General features: G+C 41.5%; 2 protein-coding genes across 3 annotated transcripts in view; both read right to left on the bottom strand.

Moving 5' to 3' along the window:
- The window catches only part of LOC105259655 (zinc finger protein 420-like), a 125,404-nt gene that overhangs the window by 18,497 nt on the left and 81,247 nt on the right, over positions 1 to 25,660 (bottom strand). For both annotated transcript variants that reach the window (XM_045046183.1, XM_045046184.1), the window contains exons 13-17: positions 21,666 to 21,788; positions 15,840 to 15,988; positions 10,676 to 10,802; positions 10,087 to 10,182; positions 3,097 to 3,245 (exon numbers count right to left, since the gene is read on the bottom strand). In XM_045046183.1, coding sequence (XP_044902118.1) covers positions 3,097 to 3,245; positions 10,087 to 10,182; positions 10,676 to 10,802; positions 15,840 to 15,988; positions 21,666 to 21,788 — 644 coding nt within the window. The remainder of the gene's footprint in view (positions 1 to 3,096; positions 3,246 to 10,086; positions 10,183 to 10,675; positions 10,803 to 15,839; positions 15,989 to 21,665; positions 21,789 to 25,660) is intronic.
- LOC123382397 (zinc finger protein 850-like) lies at positions 19,433 to 21,654 on the bottom strand (the record flags this gene model as incomplete). The annotated part of the gene is made up of 1 exon (XM_045046891.1): positions 19,433 to 21,654. A coding segment is annotated over one exon (2,106 nt), but the record flags the coding sequence as incomplete, so codon positions are not given.

The following is a 25,660-nucleotide window of genomic DNA, read 5'->3' as shown; positions in this document are numbered from 1 at the left end:
CTTCCTCAAGAACAAACAAAACATTTTCAGTGACATGAAACTCATAAAACTAATTGTAGATAATGATGCTTAGGTCTTTTACTCACACTATCAACACAAACACACATTAAGATACAAAGACAACAGTTATTTCTGACTCTAGTATGATGAGGGATACAATCAGAAAAATTTTCACCTGTAGCACAGAAAGCTAACATACAGTTGTATTATGTGGACATTCATCAAATAAAGGCTGGTTCCTACATTTTTCTTTAAGTTTATTTATATTGTGAAAGAGAACGTGGGTAAGCACGGTGTGAAAGGTGGAGAGGCAGAGACAGGGAGAGAACCCCACGCTGTGACTCCAGGCTCCAGGCTGTGACTAAGCCACCTAGGTATCCCTGGTTAGTACATTTTTACAGGGTCTCATGACCACGGGTACATGTCACCACTGCTTCATATTGAACTGAATGGTAAGCACCAGAGAAATCTTGCAGACGCAGTTTTACACGTAGAAATTTAAAGAAACATTTGTGATTGAACACTCTGTGCACCTACCCTCCCCCTGAACATAGAAGCTTCATGCAGCCAAAGTACAGTTCTTTCTGCCCACAGGTCCTGCCCTGTGCTACTTCAATAAACTATCTGGCACCACAGAGTATCTCAAGAGTTGTCTTGACCGTAGTACTTCATGATCTGCTAATATAGTTTTTGAAAGCTTTTTTAAATTTTATTTTTTAATTACTTATTACTAAGGAGAGAGACAGAGAGACAGAGAGAGACAGGGAGAGAGAGAATACCAGGAGGGGCAGAGAGAGAGGGAGAGAGAAATGGAGAGGCATGGTTCCTGTTCACCTGATGCTGGGCTCCAGCTCAGGACTGGTGAGATCATGACCTCAGTGGAAGTCTGACGCTTAATGAATTCAGCCATGCACGTGCCCCTCATTGAAAGCTTTATTTCATTCATCATTTGTGCTGTTTTATTTCAGGATTTTAAGACACTCAAACATGGTAATTATGTGATTCTTCTTTCATTTTCTGAAATACACAGAAGTAAATAGAGTATGAATGTGTCATGACTGTGCAGCAAAATAAAAAGCTACAGGATGAAGGTCTGACTCATTGAGAACCTTGACCCCTAGAGGTCATTACATCACAACAGTGAGGGTCTCATTGTCTGGTGGGGACTAATGTGACATGGGCCAGTAGACAATGTTCAAGGAAATAGTCTTGAGCCTTTTTAGTTAACGAGGCTGTTTGTGCAAAAGCACAGGGACAGGATCTGTGGGAAGAATGAGCTGCAGGGTGATTGAGAGGAGCTGTTGATTATATACTTTAAGTTGGGGGGGGAAGAAATATAAGTTTCTACAGGGATTTCATATGTTAAAGAAGACTTTCAGGACACGGAAGTCTGTCTAGGGTAAAGCTAAGCTTGCTGTTTGCCTCTAGGAAAGCATCAACATTAAAGCAGTTGTGAATTCCTTGAGGAATATCTTCCTTGGCCAGTCTCGAGTATTCCTGCAGGGATTGTAAGTTGTGAGAAATTTTAATTTTATCCGCATTGCTTTTGCATTTGTCCTCCTCCTCAGAAACTACAAGGAAGGGGTGCCTAGATGGCTCAGTCAATTTTCTGACTTTTGAATTAGGCTTAGGTCAAGACCTTTTGATTTGTGAGTTCGAACCCCTTGTCCCACTCAGTGCTGACCCTGTGTCACCTACTTGGGACTTGGCTCTCTCTTGGCCACTCCCCTGCTCTCTCTGTCTCTCAAAATAAACTTAAAAACTTAAAAAAGAAAAAAAGCTACAAGGTAAAAAGATACAAGAAAAGAGAAACTAGGACAAAGATATTTCCAGTTAAATGTGATGGTGTCTGGAAATTGCTCAGGGAATCTGGCTGAAATCATTACAACTGACAAGAAAAATATGAACATGACAGGAGGGAATCTGGCAGAGAGCACAAACCCAAGTAATAGAAGATAACATCAGCTGTAAGGAAACAAATTGATATCAGTGCCCAAGGCACACCACAGGACACGGGATCGCCTGTGTGCTCTTGTGACCCCAAACAGTAAATGACAACATAAACAAGTTAAGGACACAGTGGATTTATACAGACTTTATCGCATATACTTGCCATGTCCTGAATATCTAGCATACATAAAAGTAGCTTTTCCATATCCTCAAGAGCAGGAATATTCTAAGTTATTCTGTGACTCATATCCATCTTGTGTATTTGTGCATTTTCATAATCCTCCTCTACTCGGGGCAGAGAAAGCATTCGGATAAGACCTACATAGGAATGGTTTTCCTTGATTGCTAACCCAGGACCAGACCCCATCAGCAACAGGACACTTGGCCTCAACACCTTCATCTCTGGATTTGTCACAAAGGGAATATTTTCAATACTTGTAGGAATTTAATTCAGAGTGACAACTGCTGTTGCCCTACTAGAAGCCAGGTTGGAGAAAAGGGAGAGAGGTCTCTGGGATATAGGGGAGGAGTGTTCTGAAGACATAACCTAGAATATCATTTCTGAAATGTTCAAAATTAGGTGAAAACCTGGGACGCCTGGGTGGCTCAGTTGGTTGAGCGTCAACTGGGGCTCAGGTCATGGTCTCGCGGTCTGTGAGTTCTACCCCACATCAGGCTCTGTGCTCAGAGCCTGGAGCCTGTTCTGGATTCTGTGTCTCCCTCCTTCTCTGACCCTACCCTGTTCATGCTCTCTGTCTCTGTCTCAACAAAATAAACGTTGAAAAAAATTAAAGAAAAAATTAGGTGAAAACCTAAAGCAGAACCATAAGACTAAACAAATAAAACCATTGGTATTTACAATTTTTTTCATTTAGAGAGAGAGAGAGAGAGAGAGAGAGCGAGCAAGCATGCATGCAAATGGAGGACAGGGACTCAGGTAGACAGAGAAAATCTTAAGTAGGCTCCAAGCTCAGAAGGAACCCTGATGCAGGGCTGGATAGCAGGTCCCTGGGATCAAGACCTGAGCCGAAATCAAGAGTCATATGCTCAACTGAATGAACCACCCAGGTGCCCTGCAATTTCTACATGCATGGATTATCCTGAGAACAAAGTGGCAGGTCCTCCTGCAATGGACTCAAGGCTTACCTGAGAATTGGCCATTTCTCCTTTCCTCTCCTCTTCAAGATTTTTCTCAGAAGATTTTTGTGGAGAAATCCCAGCTGAAGTGGGAGCAAATGCCTTTAAAGCCACCACTGCAACCTCTTCACCAGTAGCCTGGTCACCTGCAGGCAGGGCTTTGAAATGCAAAAAAGACCCAAGTTCCTCATCATTTGTGTCCGGAGCTATTCAGAAACTATGGTGTCCCACGTGGAGGCCAGCCTCTGAGTTTCCTGTCTCTGCTTTCAGGGGGCCTCCCCTCCCACAGAAGCCCACAAATTCTGCTTGAGCATAGGAACAGTGTGTTACATGGACCTGACCTTCCCCATCTCCTCTACCGGAGACCGTTGAGCCAAGCCTGCACTCAACTCTGATAACTTAATGGGAAGCCTTTTGGGCTTAACTCTGGCTTCCCTTAGCATTTTGTTAGGAAAAGATAGGGTTCAGTAGGGAGACAGGGAACCATTAGGACCTGAGGTCCCTGGGTGGGGAAAACACATTTTGGAACAATGCTGAGAATGTCTGACTACAGAAAACCTCCTCAGCTGTAAGGTTCCTCTTAAGAATGTGACAGACACCACCTACTCCCCTTCAGGAATTTGACTAAAGACCTAACTAAAAACCAGTAGTAGATGATAAAGCTTAAAACCCACAAGGAGCAATATGGCCATAGACCACCCCTCCTGCAATGGAAATGAGCAAAGCACCTGTAGTTGTTAATCCAGTAAGTGTAGGACTTGAGAAGGAACAAGGGGGAAGGGACAAGGGAGAGACCAGAATTTATACCACAAAGGCCCTTGCGTATTGTCACTGGTATTCACATTCCAATGCCCCCTCTCTGTAAAGAGAGCTTTGCTACTACTCTTCCTCTCTTATACTCTAATAAAGTTTTGCCTGTTGCTCATTTTGTGTCCACCTCTTTATTCTTTGAATCAGTGAGAAAACAAATCCCTGAATCCTGGGTATTGATGCAAAAAATCCCATAAGAGAATCCCCTGGAGCACTTCACTAAAACCACCCTTGTTTCCTCCCACACCAATTGAGGGAATCTGAGGGGGAGGGTAGCAGCAATGATTATTAATGCAAACTCCACACAGGATCCCTTTGGGAAGCATTTGGGAAGTGAGCAAGCAAAACACAGTAACCATGGGTATGGTTATTGTCCTGATTTGAATCCATGCCTTCTCCACTGATCAGAGTTTCTGTAAATTTACACATTCTCCTCCTTTCTGCTTCACAGAAGGACACGCATTTACAAATGGAGCTTTCCCTGATACATGCGAATGAGCAAGTTTTGGGGTGATAGTGGGGTGGTCCAGAGCTGATGGCCAAGAAAGAATTCTTGAAGACATTTTCCATTGGCATGGAAGATCTTTTTCCACACCTGTGCTTTCAGCCTGAGTGTGTTACTACAGCTGAAGTGAGTCTCTTGAAGGCAGCACATATCCTTAGTTTGTGTACTTCTTTCCTTTCAGCCAATGTATCTTTTGGTTGGAGAATTTAGTCCCTTTATATTTAAAGTAAGTATTGACATAAGTATGGATGGAGTTACTCTTGTCAGTGTTTTCCATGTTTTTAGCTGTTGTAGAATTACTTGCCTCTTTCTTATCCATTTGGTCTTTTTCTTTGTGATTTGTTGATTTTCTAGAGTGGTGTACTTTGATTCCTTCCTCTTTATGTTTTGTGTATCTACTACAGGTTTTGCTTTGTGGTTACCAGGAGGCTTAGGAGACATGTTGTAAAAATCTATTTTGTTAACACCTTAATTTTGCATAACAGAACACTTTGAAACAGAAAAACATCAAAGAGACAAAGTTTGTGACATTGGCCCACAACAGCTACTCACCCTTCCTGACATTCCTTGGCAACACTGTGTGGAAACAGTTACCTCTCATCAGGAGGCAAACACAGGAGTGACCTCTATGTTCAGTAATCTGGCTTTTTTGCAGGTGCCTGAGGGACTTATTTCTGTCATGAAGGACGTGGAAGCAGAGAGAATGAGGGCACCTGCTGGATGCACTGTGATGGCTGCTCAGACAACAGGTGAGCTTTTGTTTACACACTGGAGAGACTACAGAGCTGAGGACAACAGAGGAAGGTATCATGGCCTCTAAAGAAGTAACTATACTTCCATAAACTGGGAAATTCCAAAAATTCAGACATTACCAATTACTTGTGTTCTCCTGTACAAACAAGTTCATAAGCCTAAACCCAGAGTTTGTTTTCTTAAATTCACTAAACTCAACAAAAGACCACAAGGCCATAAAGAAATAGAAGAACTTGTTTCACTCACAGGAATGAAATAAATCTCCAAAACTGACCTTGAATTAATTAGGACGTACTAATGGTAAGACCAACAACTCAAGAAGAAAACATCATAAGGATGCCTATGGAGGAAGAAGAGAAAGCAGACAGGTAACTAAATGAGAGCAGAAAAACTATGCATGACCAAAATGTAAACCCAAAGAGACAAAGTATAAGAAACAATCACCCAGAATTTGGGAGCTCAAGTGGAGAATCTTTGAATTTAAAAATATACTAAGGAGTCAGCAACAGACTTGGTCAAACAGAAGAAAGAACTGGCAACCTGAAGACCCCTTGTTTTAAATTACCTAAGAGGACCAAAGAAAATTGTGGAAAAGAACAAAGACTTGGGATACATGGGACACCTACAAGTGGACCAATGTGTACATTATGGGGACCCCATAAACAGAGCAGAGTGAACGGGGGCAGCGAGTTTCCACGAAGAACTAAAGGCTTGTAGTTCCCCTGTATGTGGAAAGGAGAGACAAACTCACAAGCACAGTAAATTCACAGTAGGATAAGTATCAATGGCGGGAGATGGGTGAGGGACAATTTGCTTGGTGATGGCTATTAAGGAAAGCACTTGTTATGATGAGCACTGTATGCAAATGATGAGCCACTGAATGAATTATACTGAAATCCATATTGCACTGCATATTACCTAATTAAAATTTAGATAAAAATTGAAGGAAAAAAGACAAGACATGAACACAGTTGTAATTAACCGACCAAAAATGACCAGTGAAAAGAGAATTTTGAAAAGCTTGACAAAGGCAACTTATCTTGTACAAGAGAGCTCCTACAAGATTGTTAGTGGGGTTCTCGGTTTCTTGTTATAGAAAGAAAAGCATTGAACGATGTATTCAAATACTGAAAGATCAAAAAATATCCACCAAGAATACCCTAGCTGGCACTGCTATTTTCCATGCATGTAGAAATGAAGACTTTGCCAAGGCAAAACCCCTCTAAGTTTATCAGCAAATCTGTCCAACAAGAAATGTTTTTTTTTAACTTTTTAAAAAATGTTTTTATTTATTTTTGAGACAGAGAGAGGCAGAGCATGAGCAGGGGAGGGGCAGAGAGAGAGGGAGACACAGAATCCGAAGTAGGCTCCCGCCTCCGTGCTGTCAGCACAGAGCCTGACGCGGGTCTCGAACTCACAGGCTGTGAGATCATGACCTGAGCCGAAGCCGGACGCTCAACCAACTGAGCCACCCAGGCGCCCCTACAAGAAATGTTAAAGAAAGTCCTTCTAGGGGCACCTGGGTGCGTCGGTTTGTCAAGTATCCAACTTTGGCTCAAGTCATGTTCTCATGGTTCGTGACTTCGATCCCTGTTACTATCTTGCTGATGACTTAGTGCCTGGAGCCTGCTTCAGATTCGGTCTCTGTGTCTCTCTCAAAATATAAATAAACATTAAAAATATTTTTTTTAAAGTCCTTGTTGAACTAAAGAGATTCTAAACAGTAACTGAAAACACATAGTAACCTAAAGCTCTCTGAGAAGTATAAATACTTACACAATTATACAAACCTGTAGTGTTGTAACAAGGTGGACAGGTCACATTTATTTCTGCTACAGTCTTTTTCTTAAATCAAAGCATGAAAATCAAATCTAGGTAATAATATATGCAATATAAAAATAGAATTTATGATGTCATCAATATAGTGTGGGAGCAGGTGCAGAGATGATATGTAGAAGACTTTTGTATAAAATTGACACTATCGGCTTAAAACAGGGTATTAGGGGCACGAAGGTGGCTCATTTGGTTATGTGTACAATTCCTGATTTCAGTTAAGGCATGATCTCCCAGTTTGGGAATTCAAGTCCTGAGTTAAGGGTTGATTCATTGGCTCATTCGGTTAAGTGTTGGACTTCAGCTCAGGTCATGATCTCGGGGTTCATGAGTTTGAGCCCCACATCGGGCTCTGTGCTGTCAGCTCAGAGCCTGGAGCCTGCTTCAGAATCTGTGTCCCTCTCTCTCTGCCCCACCCCCACTCATATTCTCTCTCTTGCCTTCAAGAGTAAAATAAGACATAAAAAATTTTTTTTAAAAAATTGTGACCCTAAAACAAAATACAAAGGTAAAAGCAAAATCCCACCTAAATAATGCTGTGGAAAGTTCCATACAAGGAAGCACATTATTATGGAATGGCAAGACCAGACACAATGTAACCCAAAAAATTCTACATAAAAATGATTAAGTATTTAAAAGAGGCCCATGATAAATGTAGATATTTTTTAAAGCTTATTTTGAGAGAGAATGCTCTCCTAAAGCAGAGGAGAAACAGAGAAAGAGGGAGAAAGAAAGAATCCCAAGCAGGCTCCACGGTGTCAGCTCAGAGCCCAATGCAGTCCTCAGACTCATGAATCGTGAGATCATGACCAGAGCCCAGGCTCCCCTAGCTATAGCTCTAATTTTCAACTGTGTCTGTGTACCCATGAAAAAGGAACATTTTCAATTACTGGCATGTCTTCACGGGCATTACAATTGTCAAGAATGTTCCTTAAAATCAACCATGGAAACCTCTAATGAAAACTTTTGTGAATTAAGCACTTAAGACATTAAACAATGTGTTATGTTAATAAATCCCTCCTATCACACAGATTTCAGGGTATAATCCATTGTTCATTTTTTTAATGTTTATGTATCTTAGACACACAGAGAGAGAGAGAGAGAGAGAGAGAGAGAGAGAGAGAGAGAGAGAGCGAGCGCACAAGCCAGGGAGACTTAGAGAGAGAGGCAGACACAGAATCCGAAGCAGGCTCCAGGCTGTGTGAGCTCTCAGCACAGAGCCAGACATGGGGCTCAAAGTCACAAACCACAAGATCATTTCCTAAGCTGAAGTTGAAGGCTTAACCAACTGAACTACGCAGGTCCCCTATAATCCATCCTTTAGAATCCAGCAAACAAAAACCTTTCATTTCTTTTTTGTGAATGTTTAAAAAGTTTGAGAGAGAAAGGGAGAGAGGGAGGGAGGGTGGGAGAGAGAGAGAGAAGGGAATTCCAAGCGGGCTCCACACTGGATACAGACCTGGACTTAGGGCTTAAATTCAAACCATGAAGTCATGACCTGAGTTGAAATCAAGAGTCAGATGCTCAACCCTCTGAACCACCCAAGTGCCCCCAAACCTTTCATTTCTAAATAAATAAACACAATCAAAAATGGAAAATAGGCCAACAATCGCTTTATAAAAAAAATCTTTGGTATTAAATTCAGATACATTCTGAGTAAATAAATAATAAGTGATTTTTTCTCACATGAAATTACATTTATCATTAACTCTTTTTCTAAACATAGGACATTTCCTAATTGTCTGCCTCACTTCTTATAAAGCAAATGCCCATGGTATATCAGGACTTTTGATATAATACATCATAAAGGAATCTCCTATATAACGACTCAGAGTGAAAACATATGACAAAGTCACAGGGACTTCACATTATACAAGATAAGTTCATAAAAGGATTCAATTAAGAAATAAAGTAACAATTGAGACTTTATTATAGGCTGTGAGTTTTCACTTCTAAATATCCTAGCTCCCCTATGGCATTAATTTATATAGAATTATATGAAAATAATAGGTGCTTTAAATTATTTCACCATTGAGGAATGCAAAACATTGAGTGGAAATTTCTTATTTTACTTAATACAAAGAAAATGAAAGTTTATTTAGACAGAGAGATAAAGAGCAGTGTGGAAAGGGCACAGAGAGAGAGAGAGAGAGAGAGAGAGAGAGAGAGAGCGAGCAGGGAGAGGGGGAGGGAAGGAGGGCCGGTGGGAGGGAGGGAGAAACCAAGCACCATCTGGGCTGTCAGCCCTGAACCCTATGTGGGGCTTGAACTCAGAAACCCTGAGATCACGCCCTGAGTCAAACCAAGAGTTGGACTCTTAACCAACTGAGTCACCCAGGCATCCTGAACTTTCTTTTTTTTTTTTTAATATTAATTTTTGAGAAACAGAGAACATGTGCCAGAGGGACAGAGAGGCAAAGGATCCCAAATGGGTTCTTCACTGACAGCAGAGAGGCTGATGCAGGGCTCAAATTCAAACTGTCAGATCATGGCTTGAGCTCAACCCAGGCACTTAACCAACTGAGCCAACCGGGCAACCCAAGAAATGAACTTTTGAAGTGAAACAAAGAATGAGATTTCCTCATATTAGGGAGTTGCTTTATCACCTGATGTGATTACTGAGTCTGTAGTTTGTATGATTAAAATGAAAGCCACCTTAATCCTGGAAAGGATCAACCCGAAAACTTGTGATGTCTCCCTCTAGCGTTCCTGGGATTTCTGCACCTCACCTCAAGGTGCCCACCACTATCCTGACACACTTCACACAAGAAGCAAAACAGAAGTCAGAAATGCATTAGCGTACAGTTCCTCAGAAACACAGAGATTTCCGCAAGACCTCAAAGCAAATGGAGAACCAGTTAGATTATGGAGGACCTCACTGTGGATGTGAAGAACCCTCAGTGGAACTGAAGGAGAATCCTTAGAGAATGGAAAGCATGGTATGTTGGAAAGGAGATGCCTGATGTGAAAGGAGAGACCTAATACTGGCCTTTCCAACCTAATTTCCATTCAAGGAGAGCTGCTCAACCACATTCTGAGGTCCAATTACTCCTTCACGACTGGACCTCACCTCTGTCATCTGCTTCCTTCTCACCTACCTGGGTGTGTAGCTACTGTCTCCTTTCTCTTCACGGCCCAGACATCCTTCTTTTGTTCCAAAAAGATGACCAGGTCTGGCTTTGACACAACAAGACCTGTTTATTAGAAAAAAATAATATGAGTGTGTTTGGGGATTCTAACTTCTGATCCACTATTGTGCTTAGTAGAGCAGAGAGGACAGAGTAGAAGCTAGAAAATGATTTCCCAAATGCTGTGGCCCAACACCCCCTTTAGAACACACAGGATGAAGTTTCCATGTTCAGATCTTGACCTCCACTTACGAGTACTACCATGACAATGAGTAGAAATCGGTATTTAAGACAAAAAAGATACCGTTTTATGCCACTTAGCCTTTAGAATTGTCATTAATGTACAGAAATGATGATGTTACCCTAAGGAAGAAAAGGTAAAGCTGAAAAGGAAACACCATGAAGATTTTTCTGTATATCCACAAACCCCTACTTCTTTCCCTGACTGCAGGGATCTGAATCCCAGTCATGCAAAGAGGAAGATTCCAAGAGACAGTCTTCAAGGGAAGGAACAAATCCCTGAGTATGGTTTGGGCAATGTGGAAGGAGTTATCCTCACCCAAGAAAAGGAGGTGTCCGTAGTTCTCTAACATCACATCCCTGTACAGTTCCCACTGACTGTGGTTCAGGCACCGCAACTCTTTCTGAGAAAATTCTATGGCCACATCCCTGAATGTCAGCAATCCCTGCAATAAAAAACACAGTTATCAAGTGGCCACAGGCAGAGTTCCTAATGCTAGGTCAAATGAAAGAGGCAGTTAATGTCACCAGCCGGACTCCGGACTCCAAGACCTGACTTTAATGCTTGTGCTTGTACCCACCGATCTTAGTTCCACATTGTACTTAACCTCTTTTTCTATCTTATCTTTTACTTCACAAAAAACTCCCCATGGGTATAGTCTCCTGTAGTGGAAACAGAAACCATCCAACAAAAGGTCATGACTGCCCTGAGGAAGAGCTTGGATGAGCTCAGTTGGAGATTAACCCCTGACTCACACCTAAGCAAACGCATAATAGACTAAACTACGGAGTGAGTACAGGTACCTTCATCTCATACATACATTTTATTTTACATCTTATGTCTTTGAGTGAGATAGAGCGTGCCCAAGTGGGGGTGGGGCAGAGAGAGAGAGAGACAGAATCCCAACCAGGGTCCATGCTCAGAGTGGAGCCTGACCTCAGGACTTTCATCCTGACCTGAGCCTAAATTAAGAGTAGGACGCTCAATGGACTCAGCCACCCAGGAGCTCCCTTTTACCTCATTATAATACTAAAATCTCACCCAAGGAGGAACACAAACCTCATTTCCTATGAAATATGCAGAGTATGTACACAACTGTTCTCTTAAGGCTTATGTGCAACCTTATACTCCACTTGGCATAAGATGATGGCCTCCCCTTTCTGAATATCCACGCTAACCCTAAATGAAAGGACACCATTCCCCCTTCCTCCGTGAGTATCTGATTTGGAAGTTCCTCCCTGTGATTTCCTTGTTTCTTGTAAATCATTTTTGCTTTGCTCACATCCTCACCTGGTATAGTTTTTTGTGATTCACCAACCACTGAACTTCTGTTAGTTCAGTTAGATCAGGAGAACTGGTCTGGGTTAGGTGAGGTTCCTACTTGGTGAGGTAAGATTATTTGTCACCGAGTATTATGCTCTAGTATATTCTTTACCTTGGAGGTAGGAACCTTTACAAATACTGTGTTTCTTCAAGAGAATTTGTCAAATGAAGGCATCAACACAGGCATATACATTTTGAATATTGTATTTACATCATACAGTACATGTGCTATCTATTTCTTCAATGGAGAGTTCTGGGGAGTGACAAATGTATTTAGCATATTCTAATATGAATTAGAATTTCACAACAGGACATTGGGGATCTTGTTAAAATGCAGATACTGTTCAGGCGTTCTAGGATGGGGTAGATGTCTGCATTTCTAACAAGGCATTAGTCTATGGGCCAAGAGATACATATTTCAATAACGAAGAAGTAGAACTCAAAGACAAGAACTTTTGGAGGACTTGGAACTGAATGGGATTCATAGCAATTACAGGTTCTACTAGAATAGCAAGAATGGCAATAAACCTTTCCAAGCATTTCCTGGTTAGTAGAGAGCATTCACAGTTTTTCATAACTTATTGGAAAATAAATCATATTCTAAGACAACAGACACATTATTCTTCTATTTCCATGTGAATATTTTTTCAAGCATCCAGTACGTGGTAGGGATCAGGTTTTAACCCAGGTCATCTGACCTGGAGTTGACCTAAAATGACACCCAAAATATATGGAGGGGCCCCAAACCAAATGACCATAGCAGGTGTCAAACCTGAAGAATGATGGAAAGAAGGTATGCACACAAAATTGATCACCTTTATACAATTCCATGCTCACATCCATAAATATTCAAAGAAGTTGTATAGATATTAAACGTAGAAAAGTATACTGGTGTCTAGGAAATATTTTCAATGAAGGACACCTGGGTGGCTCATGTGGTTAAGTGTCCACCTCTTGAATTTGGCTCAGGTCATGATTTCACAGTTCACCAGTACAAACCCCACCTCAGGCTCTGTGCTGACAATGTGGAGCCGGCTAGGGATTGTCTCTCTCTGCCCCTGCCTCTCTCTTCCTCAAGAACAAACAAAACATTTTCAGTGACATGAAACTCATAAAACTAATTGTAGATAATGATGCTTAGGTCTTTTACTCACACTATCAACACAAACACACATTAAGATACAAAGACAACAGTTATTTCTGACTCTAGTATGATGAGGGATACAATCAGAAAAATTTTCACCTGTAGCACAGAAAGCTAACATACAGTTGTATTATGTGGACATTCATCAAATAAAGGCTGGTTCCTACATTTTTCTTTAAGTTTATTTATATTGTGAAAGAGAACGTGGGTAAGCACGGTGTGAAAGGTGGAGAGGCAGAGACAGGGAGAGAACCCCACGCTGTGACTCCAGGCTCCAGGCTGTGACTAAGCCACCTAGGTATCCCTGGTTAGTACATTTTTACAGGGTCTCATGACCACGGGTACATGTCACCACTGCTTCATATTGAACTGAATGGTAAGCACCAGAGAAATCTTGCAGACGCAGTTTTACACGTAGAAATTTAAAGAAACATTTGTGATTGAACACTCTGTGCACCTACCCTCCCCCTGAACATAGAAGCTTCATGCAGCCAAAGTACAGTTCTTTCTGCCCACGGGTCCTGCCCTGTGCTACTTCAATAAACTATCTGGCGCCACAGAGTATCCCAAGAGTTGTCTTGACCGTAGTACTCCATGATCTGCTAATATAGTTTTTGAAAGCTTTTTTAAATTTTATTTTTTAATTACTTATTACTAAGGAGAGAGACAGAGAGACAGAGAGAGACAGGGAGAGAGAGAATACCAGGAGGGGCAGAGAGAGAGGGAGAGAGAAATGGAGAGGCATGGTTCCTGTTCACCTGATGCTGGGCTCCAGCTCAGGACTGGTGAGATCATGACCTCAGTGGAAGTCTGACGCTTAATGAATTCAGCCATGCACGTGCCCCTCATTGAAAGCTTTATTTCATTCATCATTTGTGCTGTTTTATTTCAGGATTTTAAGACACTCAAACATGGTAATTATGTGATTCTTCTTTCTTTTTCTGAAATACACAGAAGTAAATGGAGTTTGTGTGTGTCATGACTATGCAGCAAAATAAAAAGCTACAGGATGAAGGTCTGACTCATTGAGAACCTTGACCCCTAGAGGTCATTACATCACAACAGTGAGGGTCTCATTGTCTGGTGGGGACTAATGTGACGTGGGCCAGTAGACAATGTTCAAGGAAATAGTCTTGAGCCTTTTTGGTTAACGAGGCTGTTTGTGCAAAAGCACAGGGACAGGATCTGTGGGAAGAATGAGCTGCAGGGTGATTGAGAGGAGCTGTTGATTATATACTTTAAGTTGGGGGGGGAAGAAATATAAGTTTCTACAGGGATTTCATATGTTAAAGAAGACTTTCAGGACACGGAAGTCTGTCTAGGGTAAAGCTAAGCTTGCTGTTTGCCTCTAGGAAAGCATCAACATTAAAGCAGTTGTGAATTCCTTGAGGAATATCTTCCTTGGCCAGTCTCGAGTATTCCTGCAGGGATTGTAAGTTGTGAGAAATTTTAATTTTATCCGCATTGCTTTTGCATTTGTCCTCCTCCTCAGAAACTACAAGGAAGGGGTGCCTAGATGGCTCAGTCAATTTTCTGACTTTTGAATTAGGCTTAGGTCAAGACCTTTTGATTTGTGAGTTCGAACCCCTTGTCCCACTCAGTGCTGACCCTGTGTCACCTACTTGGGACTTGGCTCTCTCTTGGCCACTCCCCTGCTCTCTCTGTCTCTCAAAATAAACTTAAAAACTTAAAAAAGAAAAAAAGCTACAAGATAAAAAGATACAAGAAAAGAGAAACTAGGACAAAGATATTTCCAGTTAAATGTGATGGTGTCTGGAAATTGCTCAGGGAATCTGGCTGAAATCATTACAACTGACAAGAAAAATATGAACATGACAGGAGGGAATCTGGCAGAGAGCACAAACCCAAGTAATAGAAGATAACATCAGCTGTAAGGAAACAAATTGATATCAGTGCCCAAGGCACACCACAGGACACGGGATCGCCTGTGTGCTCTTGTGACCCCAAACGGTAAATGACAACATAAACAAGTTAAGGACACAGTGGATTTATACAGACTTTATCGCATATACTTGCCATGTCCTGAATATCTAGCATACATCAAAGTAGCTTTTCCATATCCTCAAGAGCAGGAACATTCTAAGTTATTCTGTGACTCATATCCATCTTGTGTATTTGTGCATTTTCATAATCCTCCTCTACTCGGGGCAGAGAAAGCATTCGGATAAGACCTACATAGGAATGGTTTTCCGTGATTGCTATCCCAGGACCAGACCCCATCAGCAACAGGACACTTGGCCTCAACACCTTCATCTCTGGATTTGTCACAAAGGGAATATTTTCAATACTTGTAGGAATTTAATTCAGAGTGACAACTGCTGTTGCCCTACTAGAAGCCAGGTTGGAGAAAAGGGAGAGAGGTCTCTGGGATATAGGGGAGGAGTGTTCTGAAGACATAACCTAGAATATCATTTCTGAAATGTTCAAAATTAGGTGAAAACCTGGGACGCCTGGGTGGCTCAGTTGGTTGAGCATCGACTGCGGCTCAGGTCATGGTCTCGCGGTCTGTGAGTTCTACCCCACATCAGGCTCTGTGCTCAGAGCCTGGAGCCTGTTCTGGATTCTGTGTCTCCCTCCTTCTCTGACCCTACCCCGTTCATGCTCTCTGTCTCTGTCTCAACAAAATAAACGTTGAAAAAAATTAAAGAAAAAATTAGGTGAAAACCTAAAGCAGAACCATAAGACTAAACAAATAAAACCATTGGTATTTACAATTTTTTTTCATTTAGAGAGAGAGAGAGAGAGAGCGAGCAAGCATGCATGCAAATGGAGGACAGGGACTCAGGTAGACAGAGAAAATCTTAAGTAGGCTCCAAGCTTAGAAGGAACCCTGATGCAGGGCTGGATAGCAGGTCCCTGGGATCAAGACCTGAGCCGAAATCAAGAGTCATATGCTCAACTGAATGAAGCACCCAGGTGCCCTGCAATTTCTACATGCATGGATTATCCTGAGAACAAAGTGGCAGGTCCTCCTGCAATGGACTCAAGGCTTACCTGAGAATTGGCCATTTCTCCTTTCCTCGCCTCTTCAAGATTTTTCTCAGAAGATTTTTGTGGAGAAATCCCAGCTGAAGTGGGAGCAAATGCCTTTAAAGCCACCACTGCAACCTCTTCACCAGTAGCCTGGTCACCTGCAGGCAGGGCTTTGAAATGCAAAAAAGACCCAAGTTCCTCATCATTTGTGTCAGGAGCTATTCAGAAACTATGGTGTCCCACGTGGAGGCCAGCCTCTGAGTTTCCTGTCTCTGCTTTCAGGGGGCCTCCCCTCCCCACAGAAGCCCACAAATTCTGCTTGAGCATAGGAACAGTGTGTTACATGGACCTGACCTTCCCCATCTCCTCTACCGGAGACCCTTGAGCCAAACCTGCACTCAACTCTGATAACTTAATGGGAAGCCTTTTGGGCTTAACTCTGGCTTCCCTTAGCATTTTGTTAGGAAAAGATAGGGTTCAGTAGGGAGACAGGGAACCATTAGGACCTGAGGTCCCTGGGTGGGGAAAACACATTTTGGAACAATGCTGAGAATGTCTGACTACAGAAAACCTCCTCAGCTGTAAGGTTCCTCTTAAGAATGTGACAGACACCACCTACTCCCCTTCAGGAATTTGACTAAAGACCTAACTAAAAACCAGTAGTAGATGATAAAGCTTAAAACCCACAAGGAGCAATATGGCCATAGACCACCCCTCCTGCAACGGAAATGAGCCAATCAGGAAGGGAAAACCCAGCAACTTGAGTTGTTAATCCAGTATGCATAGGACTTGAGAAGGAACAAGGCAGAAGGGAAGGGGAAGAGACCAGAACCTTATGCCACCAAGGCCCTTGCCTATTGTCACTGGTATTCACATTCCAATGCCCCCTCTCCGTAAAGAGAGCTTTGCTACTACTCTTCCTCTCTTATACTCTAATAAAGTTTTGCCTGTTGCTCATTTTGTGTCCACCTCTTTATTCTTTGAATCGGTGAGAAAACAAATCCCTGAATCCTGGGTATTGATGTAAAAATCCCAGAACAGAAATCCCTGGAACACTTCACTAAAACAACACTGTTGTTTCCACCCACACCAGTTGAGGGAATCTGAGGGGGAGGGTAGCAGCAATGATTATTAATGCAAACTCCACACACGATTCTATGGGGAAGCATTTGGGAAGTGAGCAAGGAAAACACAGTAACCATGAGTATGGTTATTGTCCAGATTTCAATCCATGCCTTCTCCACTGATCAGAGTTTTTGTAAATTTACACATTCTCCTCCTTTCTGCTTCACAGAAGGACACGCGTTTACAAATGGAGCTTTCCCTGATACATGCGAATGAGCAAGTTTTGGGGTGATAGTGGGGTGGTCCAGAGCTGATGGCCAAGAAAGAATTCTTGAAGACATTTGCCATTGGCATGGAAGATCTTTTTCCACACCTGTGCTTTCAGCCTGAGTGTGTTCCTACAGCTGAAGTGAGTCTCTTGAAGGCAGCACATATCGTTAGTTTGTGTACTTCTTTCCTTTCAGCCAATGTATCTTTTGGTTGGAGAATTTAGTCCCTTTATATTTAAAGTAAGTATTGACATAGGTATGGATGGAGTTACTCTTGTCATTGTTTTCCATGTTTTTAGCTGTTGTAGAATTACTGGCCCCTTTCTTATCCATTTGGTCTGTTTCTTTGTGATTTGTTGATTTTCTAAAGTGGTGTACTTTGATTCCTTTCGATTTGGGTTTTGTGTATCTACTACAGGTTTTGCTTTGTGGTTACCAGGAGGCTTTAAGGAGACATCTTATAAAAATCTATTTTGTTAACACCTTAATGTTGCATACTAAAACTCTTTGAGACCTGAGGTAATTCTTAAAAGAGGTCAGTGTATAATCCTATGCCATGTTAGGGAAGAGTTAGTTACTCCCTTTCTGTTATGTGTGAAGGTTTCTTCCTTTCAACCACATCAACTGGTATTCTCTACTTCTAACTACATCTGTTAAGAACTTGTCTCAGTATGTGTCTGGACTACACAAAACCAATAAACAAAACATTTTATTTGTAACATTCAGAAACGTTTTCAGTTTTAATAAATGTTCAAGAATGACGTTCAGAACACCCATTTCATAATAACTTACATCAGTGTTAGAAACATAAGTGACATCTCCAGTTAGGTTTGTTCATAGATTGTACATGATACTGTCCTCCATCTTCCATGGAAAATCAGGTATGCAGGAGTCCCACCTAAGAGGGAAGGGCATCTGATATCTTTGATGCAGGAAGAATCAGCCACATACTTTCAACACCCACTGGGAATCCGTGAATTTTCTGAAGTGATTTGGGAGCACAAATACATTAATACTTGTAGTCAACATCTTAAAGAGGGCCAAGGTAAAACAAAAACACGTTGAAATTACTTATTCCTATGCAAAAACCAGCCCCGTGTCTATTTTCAGGCATACCTGCATATTCGATATCTAAGTGTTCAGCTTTGTTTTATCCCATATGGTTAAGTATTTTTATGGAGAATAATGTCTGAATAGAGTGACCGATGTACTCCTTTCTACTGTGAATTGTGACGTTTATTGACAGTTGATGTTCAGATAACTAGATGACTAACTATACCTTTCAGGTTACTTTCCTCTCTGTATGGTTTTGTTTTCCAAAGTGTACACTTAAAAAGGTCTTTCCTTATTCATACATTATCCCCAAGTAGGCATTTGGAGATACTGAGTCATGACTGAGTTCCAGTTAAAGGCATGGCCACTCCCTTTACATGTTATACTTTTGTTTTTGTATCAAACTGTGATACTGAGGCAGTTGTGAGGTCCAGCTAGAGGTTTGCCACATTCATTACATCGGTAACATCTCTGTGCAACAGGAAGTATGGTAATGAGTAAGGCTTGAGCAGTCTGAAACGTTTTTTACCACATTCTTTGTAAGTTTTCTCTGCAGTATGAGTTCTCTGATGTTGGATGAGGCTTGAGTACAGATTAAAAGGCTTGCCAAATTCTTTGTATTGGTAAGATCATCTCGAGTATGTATTCTCTGATGAAGAATCAGGGTTTAAGCTTTTAGTATCTTGCCACATTCCCAATGGGTATCATTACTCTTCACTATGAATTATCTGATGTGGAATAACAGTGGAGCAGTCCTTAGAAATTCTGTCATAGTCTGAACATTTAGAAGATTTGCTCTAGTATGAATTCTCTGTTAATAAGTCAAAGATGAACAGTAATCAAAAGTTTTCCCACGCTCTCTACGTTGGTAAAGTTTCTCTCCAAGATGAATTCTGTGATGTACGTTAAGATGTGCCTGGGGGGAAAAGGCCTTGCCACATTCATTACATTGGTAAGGTCAATCTCCAGTATGAATTTTGTGATGGTTGGTAAGGCTTGAGTGATGCGTAAAGGCCTTGCCACATTCTTTGCATTGGTAAGGTTTCTCTCCACTATGAATTTTGTGATGTAGAGTAGGTTCTGAGTGCCCTTTAAAGGCCTTCCCACACACTTTACATTGGTAAGGTTTCTCTCAACTGTGAATTCTGTGATGTCTCTTCAGGGTCGATTGACAGTTAAAGGCCTTCCCACACTCTTTACATTGGTAAGGTTTCTCTCCACTGTGAATTCTGTGATGTCTCTTAAGGGTCGATTGACAGTTAAAGGCTTTGCCACATTCTTTACATTGGTAAGGTTTCTCTCCACTGTGAATTTTGTGATGTCGAGTAAGTTCTGAGTGTCCTTTAAAGGCCTTGCCACACTGGTTTATATTGGTAATGTTTCTCTCCAGTATGAATTCTGTGATGTACATTAAGATGTGCCTGGCGGGAAAAGGCCTTGCCACATTCTTTACATTGGTAAGGTTTCTGTCCGGTATGGACTCTGTGATGCATATCAAGATGTTCCTGGCGGGAAAAGGCCTTGTCACATTCTTTACACTGGTAAGGTTTCTCTCCACTATGAATTCTGTGATGTCTCTTAAGGGCCGATTGCCAGTTAAAAGCTTTGCCACACTCTTTACATTGGTAAGGTTTCTCTCCACTGTGATTTCTGTGATGTACATTAAGATGTGCCTGGTGGGAAAAGGCCTTGCCACATTCTTTACATTGGTAAGGTTTCTGTCCGGTATGGACTCTGTGATGTATATCAAGATGTTCCTGGCGGGAAAAGGCCTTGCCACATTCTTTACACTGGTAAGGTTTCTCTCCACTATGAATTCTGTGATGTCTTTTAAGGGCTGACTGCCACTTAAAAGCTTTGCCACATTCTTTACATTGGTATGGTTTCTGTCCAGTATGAATTCCCTCATGTTGTCTAAGGGATGATTGCTTGTTAAAGGCCTTGCCACATTCTTTACATTGGTAACGTTTCTCTCCACTGTGAATTTTGTGATGTCGAGTAAGTTCTGAGTGCCCTTTAAAGGCCTTGCCACACTCTTTACATTGGTAATGTTTCTCTCCAGTATGAATTCTGTGATATACATTAAGATGTGCCTGTCGGTAAAAGGCCTTGCCACATTCTTTACACTGGTAAGGTTTCTGTTCGGTATGGACTCTGTGATGCATATCAAGATGTTCCTGGCGGGAAAAGGCCTTGCCACATTCTTTACACTGGTAAGGTTTCTCTCCACTATAAATTCTGTGATGTCTCTTCAGGGTCGATAGACAGTTAAAGGCTTTGCCACATTCTTTGCATTGGTAAGATTTCTCTCCACTGTGAATTTTGTGATGTCGAGTATGTTCTGAGTGCACTTTAAAGGCCTTGCCACACTCTTTACATTGGTAAGGTTTCTCTCCAACATGGATGCTGTGATGTACATTAAGATATGCCTGGCGGGAAAAGGCCTTGCCACATTCTTTACATTTGTAAGGTTTCACTCCAGTATGAATTCTGCGATGTTGTATAAAGTTTGAGACGAACCCAAAAGCCTTGCCACATTCTTTACATTGGTAAGGTTTCTGTCCAGTATGGACTCTGTGATGTACATCAAGATGTTCCTGGTGGAAAAAGGCCTTGCCACAGTCTTTACACTGGTAAGGTTTCACTCCAGTATGAATTCTGCGATGCGTCTTAAGGGCTGAGAGCCGGTTAAAGGCTTTACCACATTCTTTACATTGGTAAGGTTTCTCTCCAGTATGAATTCTGTGATGTTCTGTAAGGACTGAGGCCCGGGAAAAGGCCTTGCCGCATTCTTTGCATTGGTAAGGTTTCTCTCTACTATGGATTCTCTGATGTAACTTAAGGGCTGAGCGCCAGTAAAAGCCTTCATCACATTCTTTACATTGATAAGGTTTCTCTCCAGTATGAATTCTGTAATGCTTTGTAAGGGCTGAGGGCCGGGTAAAGGCCTTGCCACATTGTTTACATTGGTAAGGTTTCCCTCCACTATGAATTCTGTGATGTGTCTTGAGGGCTGAGTGCCAGTTAAAAGCTTTACCACATTCTTTACATTTATAAGGTTTCACTCCGGTATGAATTCTGCGATGTTTTATACAGTTTGACAAGTACCCAAAGGCCTTGCCACATTGTTTACATTGGTAAGGTTTCACTCCAATATGGATTCTGTGATGTACATTAAGATGTGCCTGGCGGGAAAAGGCCTTGCCACATTTGTAAGGGTTCACTCCAGTATGAATTTTGCGATGTTGTGTAAAGGTTGAGAGGTGCCCAAAGACCTTGCCACATTCGTTACATTGGTAAGATTTCTCTCCAGTATGGATTCTGTGATGTCTCCTAAGGGCTGTGCGCCAGTTAAAGGCCTTGCCACACTCTTTGCATTGATAAGGTTTCTCCTCAGTATGAATCCTGTGATGTTCAGAAAGTTGTGAATGATGCCTAAAGGTCTTATGACATCGTTTACCTTTGGAAGGTGTCTCTGCAGTATGAATTCTTTGATGTCTTGTAAGGGATGAGGGCCGGGTAAAGGAACTGCCATCTTCTTTATCTTGGTATGTTTTCTCTCCAGTATGAATTATTTGATATCCTGTAAGGATTGAGAACTGGTTAAAGACACTGTCACATTCTTTACATTGGTAAGGTTTCTCTCCAATATGAGTTAACTTATGTTGAGTAAGGGTTGGGCACAATTTAAAGCTCTTGCCACACTCTTCACATTCGTAAGGTTTCTGTCCACTATGCAGTTGCTGGTGGTCAAAGGCTTTGCCACATACGTTACCTATATAACTTTCCTCTCCCGTTCCAGTTGTCTGACCTGTACTGAATCTTGATGAATGACTAAACATGCTCCCAGGTTGATCACATCTGCAATGGTTTCTTCCCTCATGAACCCTCTGATGACCACCAACATTGGAAGACTGGTTAAGAATTTTCCCACATTCAATATATTTATAAAGACTCTTTCTCTTAGGGATACTCCTGTGTGGATAAGGTTGGCGCTTTGATAAAAGACTTCCCCGTATATATTACATTCATCATCGTTCTCTGGAAAAGGAGTCCCCAGATACCTTTGCCCTTCACCCTGCCCAACCTCGATCCATTCTGTTATTAAGCGTACATTCTCAAGGGAACTGTGTTTATATCTACTCATGACCCTTTTTGGAACGAAGCATCAATGCATGACTGTGGCAGGAATGTCTCGGTGCCATGTGAAAATATAGCTGACTGAGATCAAAAAAGAGAAAAGTAAAATCATTCTGGGGTACTACTCTCAGAGGAATGTACTGACAACTTCTCATATAGAACCTTAAAATCAATCAGAATATCAGGAAGACAGCTAAGAAGAAATCACCAGGACTTCCTTCTTCCATGGACACGTAAACTTGCACACAAGGCATTGACCACATAGCTTAGTCGAGAATTCTGTAGCATCTCTTGCTGTAGCACAAATCACGTTCTTGTCTCTCAGAAAGTGAAGAAAGTACCGTATGTGCTCAAAATTAGCAGAAGAAAGGCAATTGAAACCTAAGACAGAAATGAAAACTGTAGAATAAAGCAAAAATAGGAACAATCACCAACTTCTGAAAAGTTGGTGTTCAGAAAACCCCCCAAAGTCAACAGACCTGTCTCTAATGAAGTCAGAACGATAGAGAAGACAAACTAAAATCAGCAGTGAAGAAGTGAAGGCAGACACAGTATAACTGATCCCATAGAAATACAAATAAATCTAGCCCACAATAGATAATTATCTGGCAAGAAGTAGATAACAAAGAATGGTTATGACTTTCCAAAAAGATAAAACCTACCAGGACTCCATCATGAAGACATCTGTCTGTCTCTCTCCCTAGCGACCTAGCTACCTACTTACCTACCTACATATCAATCTGGGGTGTTTAACACAGCATAGAGATTTTGGGTACCTGGGGGGAAAAAAGGTGCATTTTGGCACACCGTTCAAGTTCATTTGGAGAGTAGAGCAAGAGCCCCGGCATGTACCACAATGGCACTTTGATGCCCTCCCTTACAGCCTTGAGAACTGTACCAGTATTCTTGTGGTCAGAAAGCAGCTCCTGCCCAAGATTTTGGAGGAAAGATCATTCTCCTCTTTTCCACATGCCCAAGAAATGATTGTTACAACAACTGTGCCTCTGATTTTGAAGAACTAGACATAGATAGATTTCCTCGTATTTGGAGTGTCAGGAGGGGAAGTTGGCACAGCTCCACAGGGTAAGAGGGCTTGATTATTTACAACGGGTGGTCTGCCTTGCACATTTGGTCCTTGCAGGCCTGTCCTGGCAGAATCATTGGTTGCCAGGACCAGAGGCAATACTGGGGCTCAAGCCTCCATCGTCTGGGGAAGGGCTCATTTGAGATGAGGTAGACTGAGGGCAAGCAGCATCTCAGTTTCCAGGTAAGAGCTAGCCAGTAGACCCTGGTCACCTCAGGGTGGTTTTCTATGGTTTTGGGCACAAGTTGAATGTAATGGCATTGGGCAGGATATTATTGAACACCTGCCAACAATTGTGATATAATGAGAACTACGGTCCAAGGGGAGAATACTGGTTGTTGCTTTATTGGAATAAGCTATTTTCTTAGGTGACACTAATATTTACACTGACTTTCAAGTTTTTAATAGATCCTAAGGAAGAGAATCTTAAAATGATAGAAATGTCTCCCTCCTATCATTTAAAGGATTATAAATTATTATCCGTATAATTATCCATGTATCCACCTATTAATACTCTACCAAAATACAAAGCTTTCTTTCCTTAGGTACTCTCCAAAAGTGTTTTTTTTTTAAATGCAATTATAAATGCAGATTATTTTCCTCCTTCCTTATAGTTGGGCATTATTCCACTTCATTGGTTTTCTACCAAAGGATTTTGGGTTGTTCCCAATCTTTGGCTTTTACATAGGGGTGGTGAATACTTGAAGGTCACTGTTGTGCAAGTTTGCAAGTACTGTGTAGGTAAATTTGAGGGAAAACTGTTAGCGAAGAGATGAAAAAGCATACACAATTTTGCTAGATATTACCCAAATTGCCTTCCACAGGTACTAAAAGAATTTCACCCCCAATAGCAAGCTTGCCTGTTTCTCTCCAAGGTCACCCAGAATGATTGGCACTATTTTGCTGATCTTTTAAGGCACATAGTCTGAGTTCAGTATTTCTGGCTTGAGTCTGCTTCATAGGCCAGCAGTTGTGGCTGTCTCAAATTTCCCTCAGCTAGTGCACCCTTCCCACAATCACCTGGCAATGAATGTGTGTGCAAATGTAAACTGGAGAATTGGGAACCCAAATTCTGCAATGTGAATGAAACACACAAAACAGTCTTTGCCTTTCAGGAGAGCCTGGGTGACTCAGTAGGTTAGCATCAGACTCTTGATTTTGGCTCCTTTCATGATCTCATGGTTTGTAACATCCAGTCCCTTCTCAGGCTCTGTGCTGTCCATACAGGGCCTGCCTGGGATTCTCTCTTTCCAAAAACAAATAAATATTAAAAACAACAACAGGGGTGCCTGAGCCCCTCAGTCATTTGAGCAATTGAATTTGGCTCAGTTCACAAACTCATGGTTAGCCAGTTCAAGCCCCACATTCAGCTCTGCAGGGGGAGAAGGAAATACCAAGGAAAAAATAGAAATTCATAAAATAGTTAGGGCACCTGGGTAGGTCAGACTGTTAAGCGTCTAACTCCTGATTTCAGCTCAGGTCATGATCCCATAGTTGTGGGATCAAGTCCCGGGTAGGGCTTCACTCCTGGTGAGGAGCCTAAGATTCTGTCTCTCCCACTCTGCCCCTTGCCCCAGCTTACATGCACGCTCTATCTCGCTCAAAATAAACAAATAAAGAAAAATAAAAATTTAAAAATTAGAAATGAGAGACCAGAATAAACAATAACATGGAAAATAATGCCCAGGTTTCTCAAAACAAACAAAAATGGAAATTCTCCAACTCCATTAACTAAGAAAAAAGGAGAGGTAACAAGCACCAAATGGAGAAATGGAACAGAAACCTCACAACAGATAACCACAGAAATATATAGTGTGATAACAGATCACTATCAACAATGATATACTAACAAGTTAGACAAAGTAGAAAAAAAATTAATTTTAAAGAACGCACAAGTTACCAAGATTGAGAAATGAATTTTGAGCTCAAGAAATAAGGAATCTTCTTAGACCATCACAAATATACAAGTTGAATTTGGAATAAAAAACCTCCCAGCATAGGAAAGCCCACAGCCTCTTGCCTTCATTGGTCAATTCTAACAAACATTAGAAAGAAAACCAAATTTAGGGCACTCTTCATCAAAATCTTAAAAATAGAATAGAAGGAACTCATTCAAAATAACCCTAGGAGGCCAGCATGACCCTGGTACCAAAGCGGGGTAATTGCCACAGAAGAACAAATTATCTGGTTTGCCCATCCTAAGTATTGCTACTCTGGCTTTCTTTGGACCT

The sequence above is a fragment of the Felis catus genome, chromosome E2 (genome assembly GCF_018350175.1).
Source record: "Felis catus isolate Fca126 chromosome E2, F.catus_Fca126_mat1.0, whole genome shotgun sequence".
Lineage (NCBI taxonomy): Eukaryota > Metazoa > Chordata > Mammalia > Carnivora > Felidae > Felis > Felis catus.
The sequence above is the reverse complement of the archived record's forward strand: the minus strand, read 5'-3'. Positions and strand labels throughout refer to the sequence as shown.